Below are 18,686 nucleotides of genomic sequence, written 5' to 3' on the forward strand. Positions count from 1 at the left end.
ATTCTCTTTTCTTTTAAAAAAAACACCAAAAAGGATACTAAACATATTTATTGTACAACTACTGATCCAATAACAAAGAATACCGAAGGATACTCAACAGGGCAATCTCAGAAAACATGTGTGAATAATAGCAGATGAAGTATGCATAGCAGGCCGAAACATGTCAATTAATAATAATAATTTGAGGTTCTTATATACCGCTTTATCACAACCTAGTTGGTAGGTCGTCTCAAAGCGGTTCACAAATTATTATCCATGGTTATAGGGCCTTTGCAACCAGCCAATATCTTTCTCAACTGCCTGAGGAGCATACAGCCGGAGCTGCCATTTGGCGCAAACAGCTATCATTCTACATTTCTAGCCCTGCCCAACCACATACTCATTTACAGCTGAGTAGACTGGAACAAGCGGAGTAAAGTATCTTGCTCAAAGATACAACACAATGGCGTGCTGTGACTCGAACTCGCAACCCATAGGTCACGAGCCCAGCGTCCTGCCACTAGACTACATTCTTATGGACAAATTGTGTGTGACATAGTGACATGATCCCCTCAGATGATAATTGACATTGCCACATTAAATATATCAATTCTGAGGGGCAAAAAGACATTTTTTTTAGAAAAGGCAATGAGGATTCAAATTTCTCTGAGAGGAGAGACAGTTATTTTTTCACATCATTTGAAGTACTCTAAGTGAATGCTTTATATGATATCTTATAATAGTGTATATTAAATCAGTATAAACCATTTTAAGAGGAAATCAGAACACTCAAAGCATTGATATAATGTTTTATTTTGACGTTTTGTGATTCATCCAATCATACATACTATAGCATTGATTGGATATAATGATATATAGCACATACTTCTTATTGGATTAAAATGGAACTTTCAATCTCTGGCAATATTTTTACATTGGTCATAGAATATGAAATTAATATTATATGGATATCATGATGATCACAATATACATGCAGACAAGCTGATCTAGCTGATGAAAATTCTGTTGTTGATTATACATGTTCTACCAATGCATATTCTATTATCCTTAGTCTGTTAACCTTTTCACCACTGTAGACCATAATGGACTCAACCAGATCGATGCATGGTAGAGTCTACTAGAGTTACAAAGGGGTGAAAGGTTTAATATACAGAGTAACGTAGCACCACTTACTCTCCACCATCTGTTGCTCCAGGGCTTCCTTGGACTCTTCCTTGTGTCGCGCCGACTCCTCAGTGATGAAGTCTGGGATGATGGTCTCTTCCTTCTGAGCTGCGACCTTGACAGTCTTATACACAGTGATCTCATGCTCCTGGTGTACACAATGAAAACTGTATTTACGAATTCTCATTCATGTTGTAATGTTACTGTAATCTTACTATTTCTACATACAAAAAAAAAATAAAAATGAATATACCTATAGATACTATAACTTTGAATTCCCTGAATAAGAACATGCTTGGGACTGTAAGCCGACGTTGGTTTAAACAAATTAAAGAGATGATATTCTAAGTTGGAAATTTGATCAGTTTTAGATACATCGCTATGTTAGGTAAAAAAAGTCCCCATTTTATGATCATAGTAGGACTTGCTGTGGGACTATTTATTAATTGTGGCAAAATGTATGAAAGGAGAATAACCATGTTACTATGGTAACTTCAATGGATGAGCCTACACTGAACATATTGCTGGAATATTGTTGTAACTTAGATGTAAGGGGGTCTACACAGGACATATCACTGGTATATTGTTGTACCTCTGATGGAAGGGGTCTACACAGGACATATCACTGGTATATTGTTGTACTTCTGATAGAAGGGGGTCTACACAGAGTATATCACTGGTATATTGTTGTACCTCTGATGGAAGGGGTCTACACAGGACATATCACTGGTATAATGTTGTACCTCTGATGGATTTAGGGGTCTACACAGAGTATATTGTGGTCACTTGGATGTAAGAAGCCTACCTTTGGTTTCTCCTCCTCGTCAGGCTGTACAGAAGAGATGTCTATTGCCTTGGTCACATCCTTCTTGGCCTTCTTACCTCGGGGTAAGTGCCCCCTACGTTGTTGCTGTGAGCAAAGGACAAAATTGTGTTAGATTCCAGTTATTTATCTTTATTTAATTCCAAGTGATTCAAGTAAGTTTGAAAAAGCAAATAGCAGAATTACAAAACTGGTATTTATGTGGATATAAAATATTACTGTTCCATATCGAATAATAAAAATACCAACAACTGCAAATTAATATAAGAATCTACGTTTTTCACAAAAAATAATTTTAAAGCAACTGGTATCTTTATATTATATCCAGGTTAAAAAATCTGTTATTTCTTTATAATGCTTAAAACACAAGGGTTTAACTCATTCACCCCTGAAGACACATTTGAACTCCTCAAATTCAAAGGTTGGAATAGCTCATTAAGAAATTCCAGGGGTGAATGAATTAATACTGCCACGTAACTACTTACTCCTTTCTTTCCCCCTTCAGGGGGTTTGGGGGTGGTCTCCTCTGTTTTCCCCACAGATAAGCTAGCAGTGTCAGACATCTTGTGGTCATCTTTTTGTTCATTTTTCTGTTCTTTAAGTTCTATTTTCTTGTCCTGTTTTTCTTCTACTCTTTGTTCCGGTGGTTCAGCAGACTTTGGTGTCGCTATTGGCGGTTCCTCTTCTGTTAGAACCATAATTTATTTGTAGTGTTAGTTCTGGTATTTCTCAACATTTTCTTCAGGTGGGTAAGTATGGATTATGAAAAGTTCTTTTTACACAACCAATACAATTTTTTATGTGATGTGCCGATGACTAGTACGATATGTACACTGTCACCTTCATCAGACAAATGACCAGTGATGCGTATATGCACACAAAGGTGTAAAATGTGTACAAGTTGTCCACAAAATCAATGTCGATTTCGGCTACGCTGTAAGAGTATGTACAATAGTTATTATATACTGTATGTACCCAAATGACTCGATTCAGCTACGCTTTGTTTAATACTTGGTCATTCACTGGTCATTTGTCTGATGAAGGTGACAGTGTACATATCTTACTAGTCATCGAAACGTCACATAGAAAGTTTTATTGGTTGTGTAAAAAGAACCTTTCATTATAGTTAGTTCTGGTAATTTCTTTTGTTAAGTACTTATACTTTGAGTACTATATTTATCTGACAATAAGCCTATGCCTGGTGATAAGCCCATCCATATGTATTGCAGCTCGTTAGAAATGCTAATAAATGCTATTTCAATTGTCCTGTGATAATTAAGCGAACCCTCTATACTTCATGGTCATAGATTAATTAAGATACTTGAAAATGCATAGCGTATTGATATTATTTTATGCATGAAAAAGTTATCAAAAAATATCTCATGTAACCTATAACCATAATATATCATCTTTCTGAACATTTTAGACCAAAGGCACTAGTACCTGTGGAAACCAGATACTGCATTAACCCTTTCACCCCTAGGTAACTTTAGTAGACTCTACCATACAGTTATCTTGAGGAGTCCATTATGGTCCACAGTGGTGAAAGTGTTAACATGCATCAGTACTGCAGATCCAAACACTCCATAGTAGTCAAGATTTCAAAGTTGGGAATGGATTTCAGGGTTTGATTATTCATGAAACACTATTAATAATCCTAATTAACTTTTTATCAGAAATGCAAAAATAGTCAGGGAATTATAAGATAAACAATAAACAAACATATAAAGAATCCTGCACAAATATTGCCAGGAACAACTGTAACTATAAGGAACTATATGTGAACATACCCAGAGGCAGCTGGCCAGTTTTGTAAGAGGCTGGCCTGGAGCTGGTCCTGGAGACAGGTCTGGACGAGTGGGGACTCACTACTACAAATCCAAAATACATATCACCATGTAGTAACAATCAGACAAATGCTTTTGAGTGAAAAACTTTATATTATATAATGCTGCATACAACTATGTTGTTAAATACATGTACAGGGACTGACCCACCTGGTCAATCGTGTCTATATATAGAAACCTCTTTTCAGTGGTGACTTAGGAGATCTTCCTGTCCATGCTGTGGTAAGACCTGCAGTGACCCAAAGACAATCCAGTGTCCTGTGTGGGACCTCCTCTGACAATTTTGACTACATTTACTTCATCTATCCTGCCAAGCAGTAGTAACCTCCGACCTGTCATCGTGTCAACAGAGACACCCATTCAAGTAACTCCGCTCTTGAGTGATCTCACCTTAGTTAACGCATTCACCCCTGGAATTTTGTAATGAACTATTCCAACCTTTGAATAAGAAGAGTTAAAATGTGTCTTCAGGGGTGAATGAGTTAATTCCCTTTTAAGAGTGATCACCCATAATTTTCTATCTATATATCCTAGAGTGACCTCCCCTGTCAACAACATCGTTAGATATATTTCACATGTGCATAATTATGTAATTCTTGTTCACAGCCCCTTATAAACCTAAAACAGTCTATATATATATATAGAGGTCTATCCCTTATTATTCACAATAATCATAACAGCACCATCGAAGACTAGGAATTTCACTACCATCACCTATTCCTCCAGAACAGATTGAACATACCAGGAACTGAGGGTACACTGTCAAGAATCATCAATCCTCCTCCATTGGCCATGGAACCTGCAAACACATGCATTGGGAAAATGAATAATCATTGTTTCTTCTGTTGTTGTTTCTTCTGTTTAAAAGACCTACTAGTGAGTATTTTTGTGTTTGGAGATATGAGAACATTTTTTTTTTTTTTTTTAATCAATCAGTTATATCTGATGTCTGCAATTAATTTTGATGCTAAACATCACCTGGTCGATTGTGATACAGCCTGTAGCTTAATTACAGAAATAAGGTGATACACAGAACGAAAATACAAACCAAACACACAGCAACAAAAAAAGGACTAATACAGGTTTTAATACAAAATTTTATGTAAACATATGCCTACATGTTTCTTTTTGCACATTCAGACTTAAAAAAATATCTTAGAAATTAATTAATTAAAAACGATAGATACAAAATTGTTACAGACAAAAAATAGTATTAGTGAGGATGTTCCATTGTAAATGTTTTACATTGTATGACTGGTGATCTCATGAGATTAAAGGTTGTAACCTACCTGTGTATTGGGGTACAAGTGGCTGTGCTACACCATCCACAGGTAAACTGAAATGGTCATAGTTAATCATTATAAAAAAAACTCATGGTGGTCAGTTCACAAAAATTAAATACAACTTTAAATTTAAATTCATTTCCCACATGCCTAATTCCAAATTTAAACTTAAATCTACGACATGTTGACTATTTATGTATAGAGAAAAAACTCTTTCTCCATAAAATGATAAATTATTTCTTGTGTAATTAATAGTCTGTGGTAATAGTACATTTTATATTATCAAGGGCAGTAACTCTTTCATATCTGTTTTTATGCTTTGTGTATTTGACTATTTTTTTCCAAACCAAGACATATGTGTTCCTATTAATTTTAATGTTTTTAACAGAGAGGTATCAGAAATTATCAATATGATAAAAACTTCAAATGAAGCAATTGAATATCCTCCATATCAAAAATCCTGATCGCCATTGATTCTTGTTTTGACAGAAAATTTGAGCCAAAGGTAGACTCTAATTAGCAGGAATTTGTCTTTCAGCATTGAGTGTGGTATACCAGAAAAAACATCTAATTAGTTTGCTATGTTTCTAGTAGGGTGTTCCTAGAAATCCAATATTAACTCATTCACCCCTGAAGACACACTTGAACTCTTCCAGTTCAAAGGTTGGAATAGTTCATTGTGAAATTTTAGGGGTGATTGAGTTAAACATTTTATTGAATTATCTTTTCTGTTTTATACTTCATGTTTGCGTGACTTACCTTGCTGTCTCACCTGTGGATAAATAAATGAAGGTTAATTAGACTAATGTATATATTTACCTGTGACCTCACTCATAGTAAAGGCCATTCAATATCAAGACCTTACCACTACAAACAGGGTCACTCCAAGTTTTATCACCTATATCGTGTGACCAACATACATTCTGCTTATTCGCACATAACAATTAAATCTCACTTATGAAGAGAAATTTTGTTGATTATATATCCTTAGATTTTATTACAATTCGTCAGATTGACATAACTACCAAAGATAGGGAGAAAATACATGTTTTAATTGAAATTCATTAAATATTTTCAATTTTATTTGCACATTTATGAATACATGTAATAAATTCCTTTACGGTGCATTACCTCCTGACTTTATAGTGCATTTGATGATTTGATTCAGAATACATGAATGCATAAAGTTTGAATATAGTAATTTCCTCACCATTGCTTACATCTCCAGTGTCATCTAATTATAGGAGGATCAAGTGATGAAAAAAAAAAGAATATAATTTGTTATATGTACTTACAGAATTACAGAAGATAATATATATATATCTTTATAAGTATAAAGAGAATGAACATCACTACTCATATGGATAGTAATCAACATAAGACAGTATAAGTCTTTATCAATACAGGCAATTCCAACTCACAAACATCAGATATCTGTGCATTGGAAACCTTTTATTTTTATTTCATTTTATTTTTTTAACTCATTCACCCCTGAAATTTCATAATGAACTATTCCAACCTTTGATTTGGATGAGTTCAAATGTGTCTTCAGGGGTGAATTAATGACAAGAATTTACCAATCATGAATTTAGTGACAAAATTTACCCAAGAACATTTTAATGTATGGATAAGGATGGAATATAACTTGAAAGTTTACTTCCAGACATAAGATAAATGTGCAGCAAAAAACTTTTTATTTGATTTAATATTAAGATTTCAATTTTTCTTTTTTAAAATTACATTCAATTCACAATTTAATCGTGAATTTAGAGACAAAATTTACAAAAAAATTCCTGGATTGATGTCATTTTTAATGTATTGATGGGATTATTAATACTTAGATTTTACTTCCAGACGTGCGTGGCGTGCTGATATTAGAAACGCATGATTGAATCCAAATGGGAAATTCACCATGTATCAATTTCAAATTTGGGTTTAAATTGTGATGGTAATCATTGTTATTTCCATTTGTAGTAAACAGCTAATGTACCAGAAACAAATCACAAAACCATAATACAAACCTTCGCCGACAGCATCTCCCTCAGCCCCGTCACTTAACACATTAAATCTACCCCATGAATAATTCCAATCAAAAAGAAATAAATCTTAACTCTTGCAATACACAAACAAATTAACATGCATCCATGCCTGTACACAAACACAATACATGGTTTATTGGATTTCTTGCAACAATTTTGTTTAGGTGATTTGAACAAAGGATTTTGTTATAAGCTGGGGAGGTGCTATGCTCGGGGAAACTCCTACACTTACAGCACCTTTGCACAGACAAGCAGAATGAAATTCAATCATGCTAAAAATACGTTCATGCAGACTGGGAACTTGTGTAGATCCATTGGGCACCGAAGGATTTTTTTTTATTCTTGGTCAACAGAAAATATCTTAACTCTTTTCACCACATACCTCAGTACAGAATGTAGGGTCTTAGAAGCTGAACTCATTCACCCGTGAAATTGCATAATGAACCATTCCAACCTTTGAATTGGAAGAGTTCAAATGTGTCTTCAGGGGTGAATGAGTTAACTTTTAAAAGAACCATGTTACTTAAAATATATATATATTTTTTTTTTATCATTTTCATGAAAAATACCTGAACATATATATATATATAACACCACTACCATCATTTGAAGGTAAAAGATTTAAAGACCAAACCTCAATTAGTTCTTAAACCATGTTCCCATGTTACGTTTCCCCACATTAGCTGGAAAGTTACGAATTAATTTGCATTTTGTGCAATCAATCATGATGTTACAGTTTTTCTACAGACTAAAGTAGACAGAAAACATTTCCTGGAATGATGTGGTTTTCCTGAACTGATGTGTTTCATGGTTGAGGTTTAACAACTTTGTCAGAATACAATGGATGTGTTGTGTGACGTTTTCCACGATACATACTGTAAAGTTGTTAAATTTCACAGGGCTGATATTTTGTGGTTTTTGAATTCAGAACTTGTTTGCAGGAATTAGCCCAACATGGCTAGGTAAAAATATCATGCTCACAAAGGCACTTTTGCATTTGGGTGTTGGGATTTATTTTAAAAGTGTCTTGTGAAAAAGAAAAATGCAATATTGAATTATTGTTTTATCTTCATTATTTGGATTAAACGGGTGCAGAAACATATTTTCATCATTTTTTGTTGGGTCTAATAATACATATTTCCTGAGATGAAAGTTCATGGTACATGTACCGGTAATCATATCTTTTTTTTTTTCAAATTTAATTTTTGCGGTATCTTTGGCGATCACCTGCAAATACTACTGAACTATACACAGTACTAGAAAGCCTAAAAATGATATGAAGACCTACCTTGGGCTGGCAACACAATGTCTTGTTCTACCAGAACAGATGAGGCTACACTGGCTACATCCTCTAAATCTACTGCTTCTGTCTTTGCTTCCATGGCAACCAAAGTCTCGGTGGCCTCTGTCTCATGTTGAGACACAGACCTGTCAGCATTACTTTTCGCTGATGACTGTCTGGACGATTGTTTGACTGGGGTAGCCTCTCTTCTTGGAGACTTCCTGCCTGATAACACCCTCTTGGCTGAGGACTGCCTACTGCCTCCCTTGGTTGTTGTGATGGCAGCTGTAGGAGAACCCTTTCCTCCGCTTGAATCCCTCTTTTGGGAGGGAGATACTCGAGACATTGATCCATCTGGTGATTTCAGGTCATTTACATAACCTTTTTCTCCAGTGACATCATTTAACTCAGATTCAGTTCCAGTTGGCGTTTTTACAAGTTGAGAATTTTCAACATCTAAGTTTACATTATTTCTGTCCATGTCATGGTTGGATTTGACCTCTGACCCAGAGAATTCTGCCATTTCCTGATTCTCCTCTGGTATGGGGCCTGTAATAAGGGTATTGATGTCAACTTTGATGGTAACAGGTTCTGTGGTGTCCTCACTGACCCCAGTGATACTGGACACCACATCACCCCCATCGTCAGCGACTGACAGCCTGTCTACACCAGGGTCTGTCACCTGAGAGGAAAGCTTGTTGTCCTCAGAGAGTTGAGGATGCGTTAGAGGAGAAGTATGGTCCACCACCACCTGGAGATCACACGAGAGAGATTGTTCAGGATGAGGGGAGGGAGAGGAATTGTCATGCTGCTGGAGCAGTGCAGATTTATCATGCTGCATGTTTGGGGAAGGGGAGACAACAGAGGCGGATACAATACCATCACCATCCACAATATCTACACTACCATCCACACAACCATTACCAGCTGTATACAACATTTCTACGTCAGAGCCATCACTACCCTCTGACAGATGGTCTAACCCAACACCCTTTTCACCATGCCCATCACCTTCCTCCGCCTCTAAGTGACGGTCACCTTGTTCCATCAGTAAGTGACCATCTCCCAGCTCCTTTGGTGAGTAACTGTTCCTGCCCTCGTCATTGTGAGATGGGTCGGTGACCCCTGGAGCCTTGGGCGTATTATCTGTGAGGTATGTCCCCAGGGAGCTACCTCTCCAACCCTGATTACCGTCACTTGGCTGCTCCTCCTCAATACTTCCTGTGATTGAGGTTGGCCCCAAGCGCTGTGTCCATGACCTCTGAGGCGATGCTGATCCTGATCGGACAAGGTCATCTTGAAGTGGTGACTTTCGTGTGACCTTGGCACTTATGGTTGGGTGTGTACTGGTGCTTTGCTCATCATCTAACTCACTATCATCAACTGGAAACAAGAAGTTATAATAACGAATCATTGCAACACTACAACATCTCAACATAAAACATGTGCAACAGTTTGTATGAAAATCATGGGTAATTTATATCAGGGGTTCTCTGGAAAGTTAAATACCTGACTGTCAATTTATACGTATCATATCAGCGTATCGTTATACGTATCATATCAGCGTATCGTTATACGTATCATATCAGTGTATCGCTATACGTATCATATCAGTGTATCGTTATACGTATCATATCAGTGTACATGTATTGATATATATCAAATGACACATAGTTTTTTTTACATCCTCATTGGTTGGATATATAACAATCCGGTGGAGGCCGGTGATTTGTGATATTGATTCAGTCTAACTATTTTTAGAAACAAAGTAAAAAGATGACTGGACAACATCCACTTGAAGTTACTTGGCAAATTTATTGCAGTTTACTAGTTTCAGCTTATTAGATAAGCCGTCTTCAGAACAATCGTTTACAATTCAAAAAAAAAAAAACCCAAAAAACTTCATGACGTCATTTCAATTATAACGACGCAATGCTCTCTACAAAATGCAGTGCATTTCTCCTGACAATTCTGTTTATACATTCCGTCTTGTTGAATGACTTAAACATCATATAGCGATCTAATCGATCAATAACAAACTGACTTTGGTAAATAACGTGGTTAATACTACAGGTTATATGGACATGAGAAAGTAATATTGACCAAGACGAAGTAACCATATAACCACACATATATTCACCTCAATAAAATCTATAATAGATAAATAATACCCTATCACAGTGTATTCTGATGCATAATGTCTCAGTGTATTATTATGTATATATACTGTATCAGATCAGTATATTAACAATACCATATTCTACATACTGTATTACAGTTTCTTGCATACTAGACCGAGATATCCGCATTTCCGGCGGTGTTGGAAAATTCTATCAGACCCACAGGTCTGGATCGCTTACACGAGCAGACTGGCAGGGGTCATAACAGGGACCTTTCAGGGTTACACTATTGTTCATGACGTCATTTTATGACGTTTTGGGGTCAGTCAGGGTCATTGACGTCATTAACAATTGCCGGGCTTCATATGGAAATGAGAAATGCGTTGACAGTTTACAACTTTACTAGAAGAGCAGCAGTTTTTACGGGTTTTAGGTAATTATAATAAGCAAGAAATAGAACCCATCCCTGATGTGAGGTATGGACAAGGTAATTCAAACCCTCTGGATAAAATATTGAGCGGAAGACCCTCGGCAAAGCCTACTCAATATTTTTATTAGTCAAGAAACCTCATATCAGGGATGGATTCTATTAGTATTGACTCTTAGTGTTCATAAACACATTTCACAAACATCACAGGGGTAGTTATACTTCAGATCATTACTTATCAGTAAGTGGCATGTTTTACAATTCACAGTAACTTTGTGGTGCAGTGTGCTACCATCTTATCTATTCTGTTCACCTTCGGTCCACCTCTACATCATCAATATTCAGCTTTGGTTTATATTTATTTAGGTGAAAAAGTTAATCAATGGGTGGTTGGGGTTAGAATAAGGTCAAGTGAGGTACAATAATCAGACAAGTCAGTCTTGTTACCTATGGAGGGTTGTCTGTAGGGGTTGAGTGATTTTAACGAAGCCGTCAGTTTTCGTGCGGACAAGATGGATCTTGGTGTGGCGGTACCAGACCTACAACAGAAAAAGGATTAATCATACTGATCAAAAGTCACAAACATTTCCACAGTTTTTAATTTTTACATTTTCCTATCATTTTAATCTAAATCCATCACTTATTAACCAATATAGAAAAGTACATCAAATAGATATTCGGAGTACATGTATATGATATTATCCATACAATTTCTTATATCTCCCTTTTAATTAATTTTATTTCCTATCGTTTAATCTTTCATGAAAAATATACTAGAAATAAATTGAAGATTGCTGTTTTCGTTTGTTATAAAATTTCAACAGAACAATGATAATAGGTAGCAAAAACGCCTATGGACGATTTTTAATAATATTTAGCGTAGCAGCAGAAAATTCATATATCAACAGCATTAGCACTATATATATTTAACCAACCTAATCATAATGGAAGACGTAGCGCTATATATGTCTATTGATATCAGTTTGTTTGCCATAATAATACCGATACCACTAACAGATGGCTATTTATTTGAAAACACAAAATACTTATATTACATTTTAAATTTTAAAGTCTTTTGTGTTTTTATGGTAAAAGGATTTAAATTGAAATCAGAATATTAATACTTTTTATGTAATGAACTTCTTTCTCATCACAGTTATAGGCAATGTGACTGCCAGCTGGCCTCAATAAATTATGTAGTAATTATTACTAATTAATACAATTTTAGTTGCACAGTTCAGGTATTCACATTGCCTTTACTTATTAAATTGCCAACTCAGAGCAATAAATACTTCAATATAGAGAACATCGTAAAGTATTTATAGCAACGGCAGAAAATATCTGCAAGAAGCCCAAAGAACTGAATGCTCACATGAGTTCAAACTTAAAATGTCTCGACTAATCAGTGGCTAAATGACCAGCTTGGATTTTCAGATTAGCACAAAATGCTACAACACTTGTTGGGGATTTCATAAATAGCATTTTTACTAAATTTTGATTCAGCTGTTCTGAAGGAGAAGTAAAATATGTCTCAGCCAATCAAAGAATAGGGTGGCCATCTTGAATTTTCAGATTTGCACAAAAAGCAAGAACATCCTATGAAAAGTTGGGAGTCAAATGGATTACAACCATTATTGAGAGGTAGTTGAAAACATCTTAGCTTCTGAGTAACATGAACAATAAATCGCTTGGTAGGGACAAATATTCATAAGGATCATATTAATTTCTGCCAAATTTTAAGTGAACCAGTTCAAAACCCAGTTGAAAATGTAGATTGTTTACGCACAATGCACATCAGAAGAAGGCAAATGGCTATAAATCAAATGGGAAATCATGTGAGCAGCAGCTAAAATGATATCAGTTGATCAAAATCAATATGTCGATTTTTCATTTTCTGACAATACATATGCATTATACATTTTACATAGATCACAAGACTGTGCATGCTATCTGTCTGGTAAACAACTAATGGTTTATTACCAACAAGGTTATGTTGTCCATAGAAACAGGTCAATATCAGTCGATTTTCTGATTCAAATTTCATTGATTTCAATGCCGCTGATATTGATATTGAGATAGAGAATATATCAATCTAAATTCTTTATAGCTATATATAATGACAGTCAGCCAATAATACCTGCATGTGCTGGTGAATATAGCACAATCGCCTCAATAAAGTGGCAATAAAACACACACTTAAAAACACGATTTAAATATTTTGGGTTATAATGGTCCCTTATTGAGGTTTCTAAAATGACAAGGTTATTATGGGCAGTCCATTATAACGATGAAAATTGATTCTCGCCAATGTTTAATTTACCTGTGTACAGGGCCAAATATTAATCACCAGTCTTACTAAACAAACAGACCCTTACAATAAAGGGACAGACATAAAGCGTCGGAATGTAGTAATATAATAATTCTAAATGACATCCATCTCTCAGATGTGGAAATTTAAATGTCCAAGTACCTCCAAACACACTATGGGTGAAAAATACTGTCTCCTAGGCCTCACATAACATGATAAACTCTGTACCAACACTGACAAATCAGCATAAATCAATTGTATTGTTGACGTCACATAACTTTGTAAATAATAACAATAATAATAATAATAATAATAATTTGAGGTTCTTATATACCGCTTTATCACAACCAAGTTCGTAGGTCGTCTCAAATCGGTTCACAAATTATTATTCGTTTGTTATAGGGCCTTAGCAACCAGCCAACATCTTTCTCAACTCCCTGGGCCGGGGAGCATACAGCCGGTGCTGCCATTTCAGCGCTCACAGCTAGCATTCAGCAATTATAGCACTGCCCAACCACATACTCATTTACAGCTGAGTAGACTGGAACAAGCAGAGTAAAGTATCTTGCTCAAAGATACAACACAGTGTTGTGACGTGATAAGACTCAAACCCGTATCAAAGTGATGCAAAGCAGTGACATTCTCGGATTGTTAAAAAATATTTTTTGTTTTCATAAAGACGTTACAGAAAACATGCAGAGTGTTTTACTCTGAGTGGGACAAGGAAGTACCGGTAATTTGGAGGATAACTCATTGAAAACAGGGTTAAAATTACATATTCATTACATAATATATGCCTATATTTTATACAGAAGTCGCATGACGATCAAATCTACCAGGCCTTTTACAGCATTTAAATATTTCTTTGTACAAATGCCACAAAGACACTTGATTCTATTGACTGTCTGTCTCCAGGACTGACAAGCTCCACCTTGTCAAATATTACTTTCTACTGTGTAGTTTGTTGAATACACATTTAAAAGCTAAGGTCTTTGTATTAAGTGGCATTAGTTGTTGACTACCGAATCAACCAAACAAGTAAGATAACAATTTACAGAATAGAACCCGGCCCACACTGTTACCATATTTATCCGTGACACTTGTTATACTGTGTTTAATATACCAATCAGCTACTAATATCAAATGGATACCTTACAAAACCTTACAAAATCAACTTACCATATTTAATTTGTGGTAATCTGTAATGGGATTAAAAATCTTAAAAGGGTATAAAAAACAACTATGTTTATTCATGTCTTAATTGCACTACTGTATTTGTCCTAATTACCCAACTGTATTTATCTTATTACTCCACTGGGTTTGTTTTAATTTTCTAACTGCATTTGTCTTACTTACCCAACTGTATTTGCCCTAATAACCCAGCTGTTTTTGTCCCGATTACCCAACTATATTTGTCTAACTTACCCAACTGTGTCTGTCTTTATTACCAAACTGTATTTGTCTTAATTTCCTAACTGTATTTGTCCTTATTACCCAACTGTATTTGTCTTAATTACCCCACTGGGTTTGTCCTAATAAACCAACTGTATTTGTCTTAATTACCAAACTTTATTTGCCCTAATTATCCAACTGTTTTTTCCCAATTACCCAACTGTATTTGTCTTACTTACCCAACTGTATTTGTCTTTATTACCAAACTGTATCTGTCTTAATTTCCTCACTGTATTTGTCCCAATTACCCCACTATAATTGACCTAATTACCCCACTGTATTTGTCCTATTACCCCACTGTATTTGTCCCTATTACCCAACTGTATTTGTCCTATTACCCCACTGTATTTGTCTCCTTATTTCCCCACTGTATTTGTCCCTATTACCCCACTGTATTTGTCCTCTTACCCCACTGTATTTGTCCCAATTACCCCACTGTATTTGTCCCAATTACCCCACTATAATTGACCTAATTACCCCACTGTATTTGTCCTATTCCCCCACTGTATTTGTCCCAATTACCCCACTGTATTTGTCCCAATTACCCCACTATAATTGACCTAATTACCCCACTGTATTTGTCCTATTCCCCCACTGTATTTGTCCCAATTACCCCACTGTATTTGTCCCAATTACCCCACTGTATTTGTCCCTATTACCCCACTGTATTTGTACTATTACCCCACTGTATTTGTCCTATTACCCCACTGTATTCGTTCCTATTACCCCACTGTATTCGTTACTATTACCCCACTATATTTGTCCTATTACCCCACTGTATTTGTCTCCTTATTACCCCACTGTATTTGTCCTATAACCCCACTGTATTCGTCCCCTTATTACCCCAATGCATGTGTATAAATTAACCCTACTGTATTTTGTTGATGTCCCCACTGTATTCGTCCCCTTATTACCCCAATGCATGTATATAAATTACCCCCAGTGTATTTTTGTTGATTTCCCCACTGTATTCATCCTCATAAGTGATCTGTAATTTTCTTTTAAAAAAGAAGGATGTGTATTGAAAAAAAATCACCTTTAGTTTGTATTATTGCAATAACTGTTATACTGTCCATATGTATTGTTGAAGATGTCACAAAAGCCAAGCCAATATCAACAAATTTACATAAAAGTCCCCACATGTATTGTCAGCCGACAGAAAACTGTACAGAAGTGGGAACTCCAATGGACCAGAATAGTAAACAGTGAATATTGTCAGTAATGTAACAATACAAATATAGCAGTACATGTACTTCTTAATATAGCAGTATATGTACTTCTTAATATAGCAGTACATGTACTTCTTAATATAGCAGTACATGTACTTCTTAATATAACAGTACATGTACTTCCTAACTGGGTTCAGTTGTTAAAATGATCAAACTTATTAACTGATCTAAGGGTCACTGTTTATATCGTAATCCAAAAGCCACAGCTTTAATTAGGCTTAAATGGCTTTTTATCGTCTAATGTTAGCAGCTACAGTGGTCTCCCTTTAGTGCATTATAGTACACCTGGTCTTATACCCAAAACATTATACATAATAATAAGATTATAAATTAGAGTTATACACGATATCTAAACGGTTGTTCCATCCAAACGGCAATTTATCCAATATCCAGAATGATCTTATAATCCATATGTAGGAGTGAGATTAAACTAAGTCTTTAGACAATTTCTAACAGACATGATGTCATAATGGTTGTACACCACACTAATGTCATATAAACACACCGTCTCCAACACCACACACAAGTAAGTCACCCCTATGTAACTTAAGTAGACTCTACCATGCATTGATCTGGATGAGTCCATTATGGTCAACAGTGGTGAAAGAGTTAATTCATGGTTCTAACAGTGAACACATGCATGTCAGGGTTAAATGTCTTATGTAACTACCTTTCAATTGTTATGTCTCAAGTGGTTCAATCAGGATGTCATCATTGAGGACAATAAATTCAATGTCATTATTTTCAGAAGTTACACATACAAATCTTTCATATGCTTCCATTTTAGCAGGGATGTCCCAAAGTTTCCAGATCTGTTTTTCAAAGATCCGTTAACATAAAAATGTCATGATCTCATATGAAATGTGAACTACACTCTGGTATATGTACCTGAAGATTATATCAAGTATAGGAAAGGTTCCGAGACTAATACAGTGGTCCTGACTTTGTATGAGTATTACAATGACAACTCTATGTTTGTTCGGTCATAAAACACACATATTTGAAAAAGGGATTCAACAATTTTTTATCCAACTATTAATCAATATGGCGGGACAGAACAGGTAATATTTACCCAAACTTTTGTAATTGTTCGAAAATGAAATCTTTGCATACTTAACACTTTCATGCTAGGATCAATGAGAAATAGAAAAGGTCGAGCGACTTTATCAAAGGTGCCATATTCTGATAGGACCTGCCAGCCGCGTTAATACTTGTAAAGTGTTATAGATCGGCGTTAGAAAACTAATCACTCTCACCATTATTGTCATCTACAATCCTATTTACTGATAAGGCACAGAACGGGTATCAAATATCGTTAACAGGTATGCAGTGGGAGGTAGACAGGTAACAAAACAGGTATGGTATGTCTATAAGAGCAGACCTTACCTGTAATTAAAGGTACCAGGTACATCAACATGAACAAACACTACAGGTAACAACAGGTGTAATGGTGCTGTAGAACTTTGGTCAACAGGTGATGCAAGTTAAACAAATGAAATTATGTAATTCTTTTATTTTTCAAGTATAGTGACTTGTCTTTTTTCAAAGTTTTAAGCAAACAAAAATGTTTAGTTATAAAATAAATACTGACATCACCCTTTGAAAAACTTTCCAATGACACAAAATTTTAGCAATATCGTTGAACCATTAAATGCGTTTTGATGAATATATTCTATACCCTTTTTAATAATGTAACACATTCAGTAGGTTGGAATGTTAATCTCTTCTTAAAAGTACACTTTATGGATTCACTTTAATAGAATGTTGTGTTGCTAACCCTTAAAGATTGGTTTGGTTTTCAACAATGATGCAACCCAACATATATTGAAGTTCCTAATTATAAAACACTTTAGTCGCAACAATCACCAAACATCGGCCTCCCAGCCAATAACATAAGGCTATAACATTGAATAACCCTCTCAATAATCTCCCTCCCCTGGTCTCCCAGCCTGTAACATAAGACTAACATTGAATAACCCTCTCAATAATCTCCCTACCCTGGTCTACCAGCCTGCAACATAAGACTAACATTGAATAACCCTCTCAATAATCCCCCTACCCTGGTCTACCAGCCTGTAACTTAAGGCTAACATCTAACAAGGCATCACAAGTGATACAAATCCCCTTCCATTCACACATTGTGACATATATAAGAGGAAATGAAGTCGCTAGAGCGATGACAACTTTTTTTCTCTCTAAAAATAGTAAGTGACCTTGACCTTCAATGTAGAAATTTGAAAGGAGAAGTTGTTCAAGGCATTGCCATACCAAACACTTGTATGAAGTTTCATGCAATTCCGTTGAGGAATGAAGCCGCTAGAGCAATGTCAAAGAGTGTAACATACGCAAGTACAGGTAGAATCATATATCCCCTTTGGTTGCGAGGAGATAATAACCCTCTCAACAATTTCCTTACACTGATCTATCAATCTGTAAATTAAGGCTTACGCTTAATAACCCTCTCAATAGCTTACACTTAATAACCCTCTCAATAATCTCCCCACAACATACATTCCACCAGTATGTAACTAGACTTAGGTCTGATAACCCTATCAAAATTCTCCCTACAACAGTCTACCAGTATGTAACTAGACTTAGGTCTGATAACCCTCTCAACATTCTCCCTACAACAGTCTACCAGTATGTAACTAGACTAAGGTCTCATAACCCTATCAACAATCTCCCTACAACAGTCTACCAGTATGTAACTAG

The 18,686-nt window shown here is 35.6% G+C and overlaps 1 protein-coding gene across 4 annotated transcripts in view; it reads right to left on the minus strand.

Annotated features, from left to right (window-relative positions):
• LOC110450730 (trichohyalin-like) overlaps positions 1-18,686 on the minus strand; it is a 71,357-nt gene that overhangs the window by 22,215 nt on the left and 30,456 nt on the right. For 3 of the 4 annotated variants that reach the window (XM_021498403.1, XM_021498404.1, XM_021498402.1), the window contains exons 5-14: positions 11,433-11,524; positions 8,445-9,821; positions 6,328-6,351; positions 5,877-5,889; positions 5,124-5,170; positions 4,577-4,633; positions 3,778-3,858; positions 2,473-2,672; positions 1,970-2,074; positions 1,174-1,312 (exon numbers count right to left, since the gene is read on the minus strand). In XM_021498403.1, the coding sequence (XP_021354078.1) occupies positions 1,174-1,312; positions 1,970-2,074; positions 2,473-2,672; positions 3,778-3,858; positions 4,577-4,633; positions 5,124-5,170; positions 5,877-5,889; positions 6,328-6,351; positions 8,445-9,821; positions 11,433-11,524 (2,135 nt within the window). The remainder of the gene's footprint in view (positions 1-1,173; positions 1,313-1,969; positions 2,075-2,472; positions 2,673-3,777; positions 3,859-4,576; positions 4,634-5,123; positions 5,171-5,876; positions 5,890-6,327; positions 6,352-8,444; positions 9,822-11,432; positions 11,525-18,686) is intronic. The other variant, XM_021498405.1, reaches the window with a different exon arrangement.

The sequence above is a fragment of the Mizuhopecten yessoensis genome, unplaced genomic scaffold (assembly GCF_002113885.1).
Source record: "Mizuhopecten yessoensis strain PY_sf001 unplaced genomic scaffold, ASM211388v2 scaffold5459, whole genome shotgun sequence".
Lineage (NCBI taxonomy): Eukaryota > Metazoa > Mollusca > Bivalvia > Pectinida > Pectinidae > Mizuhopecten > Mizuhopecten yessoensis.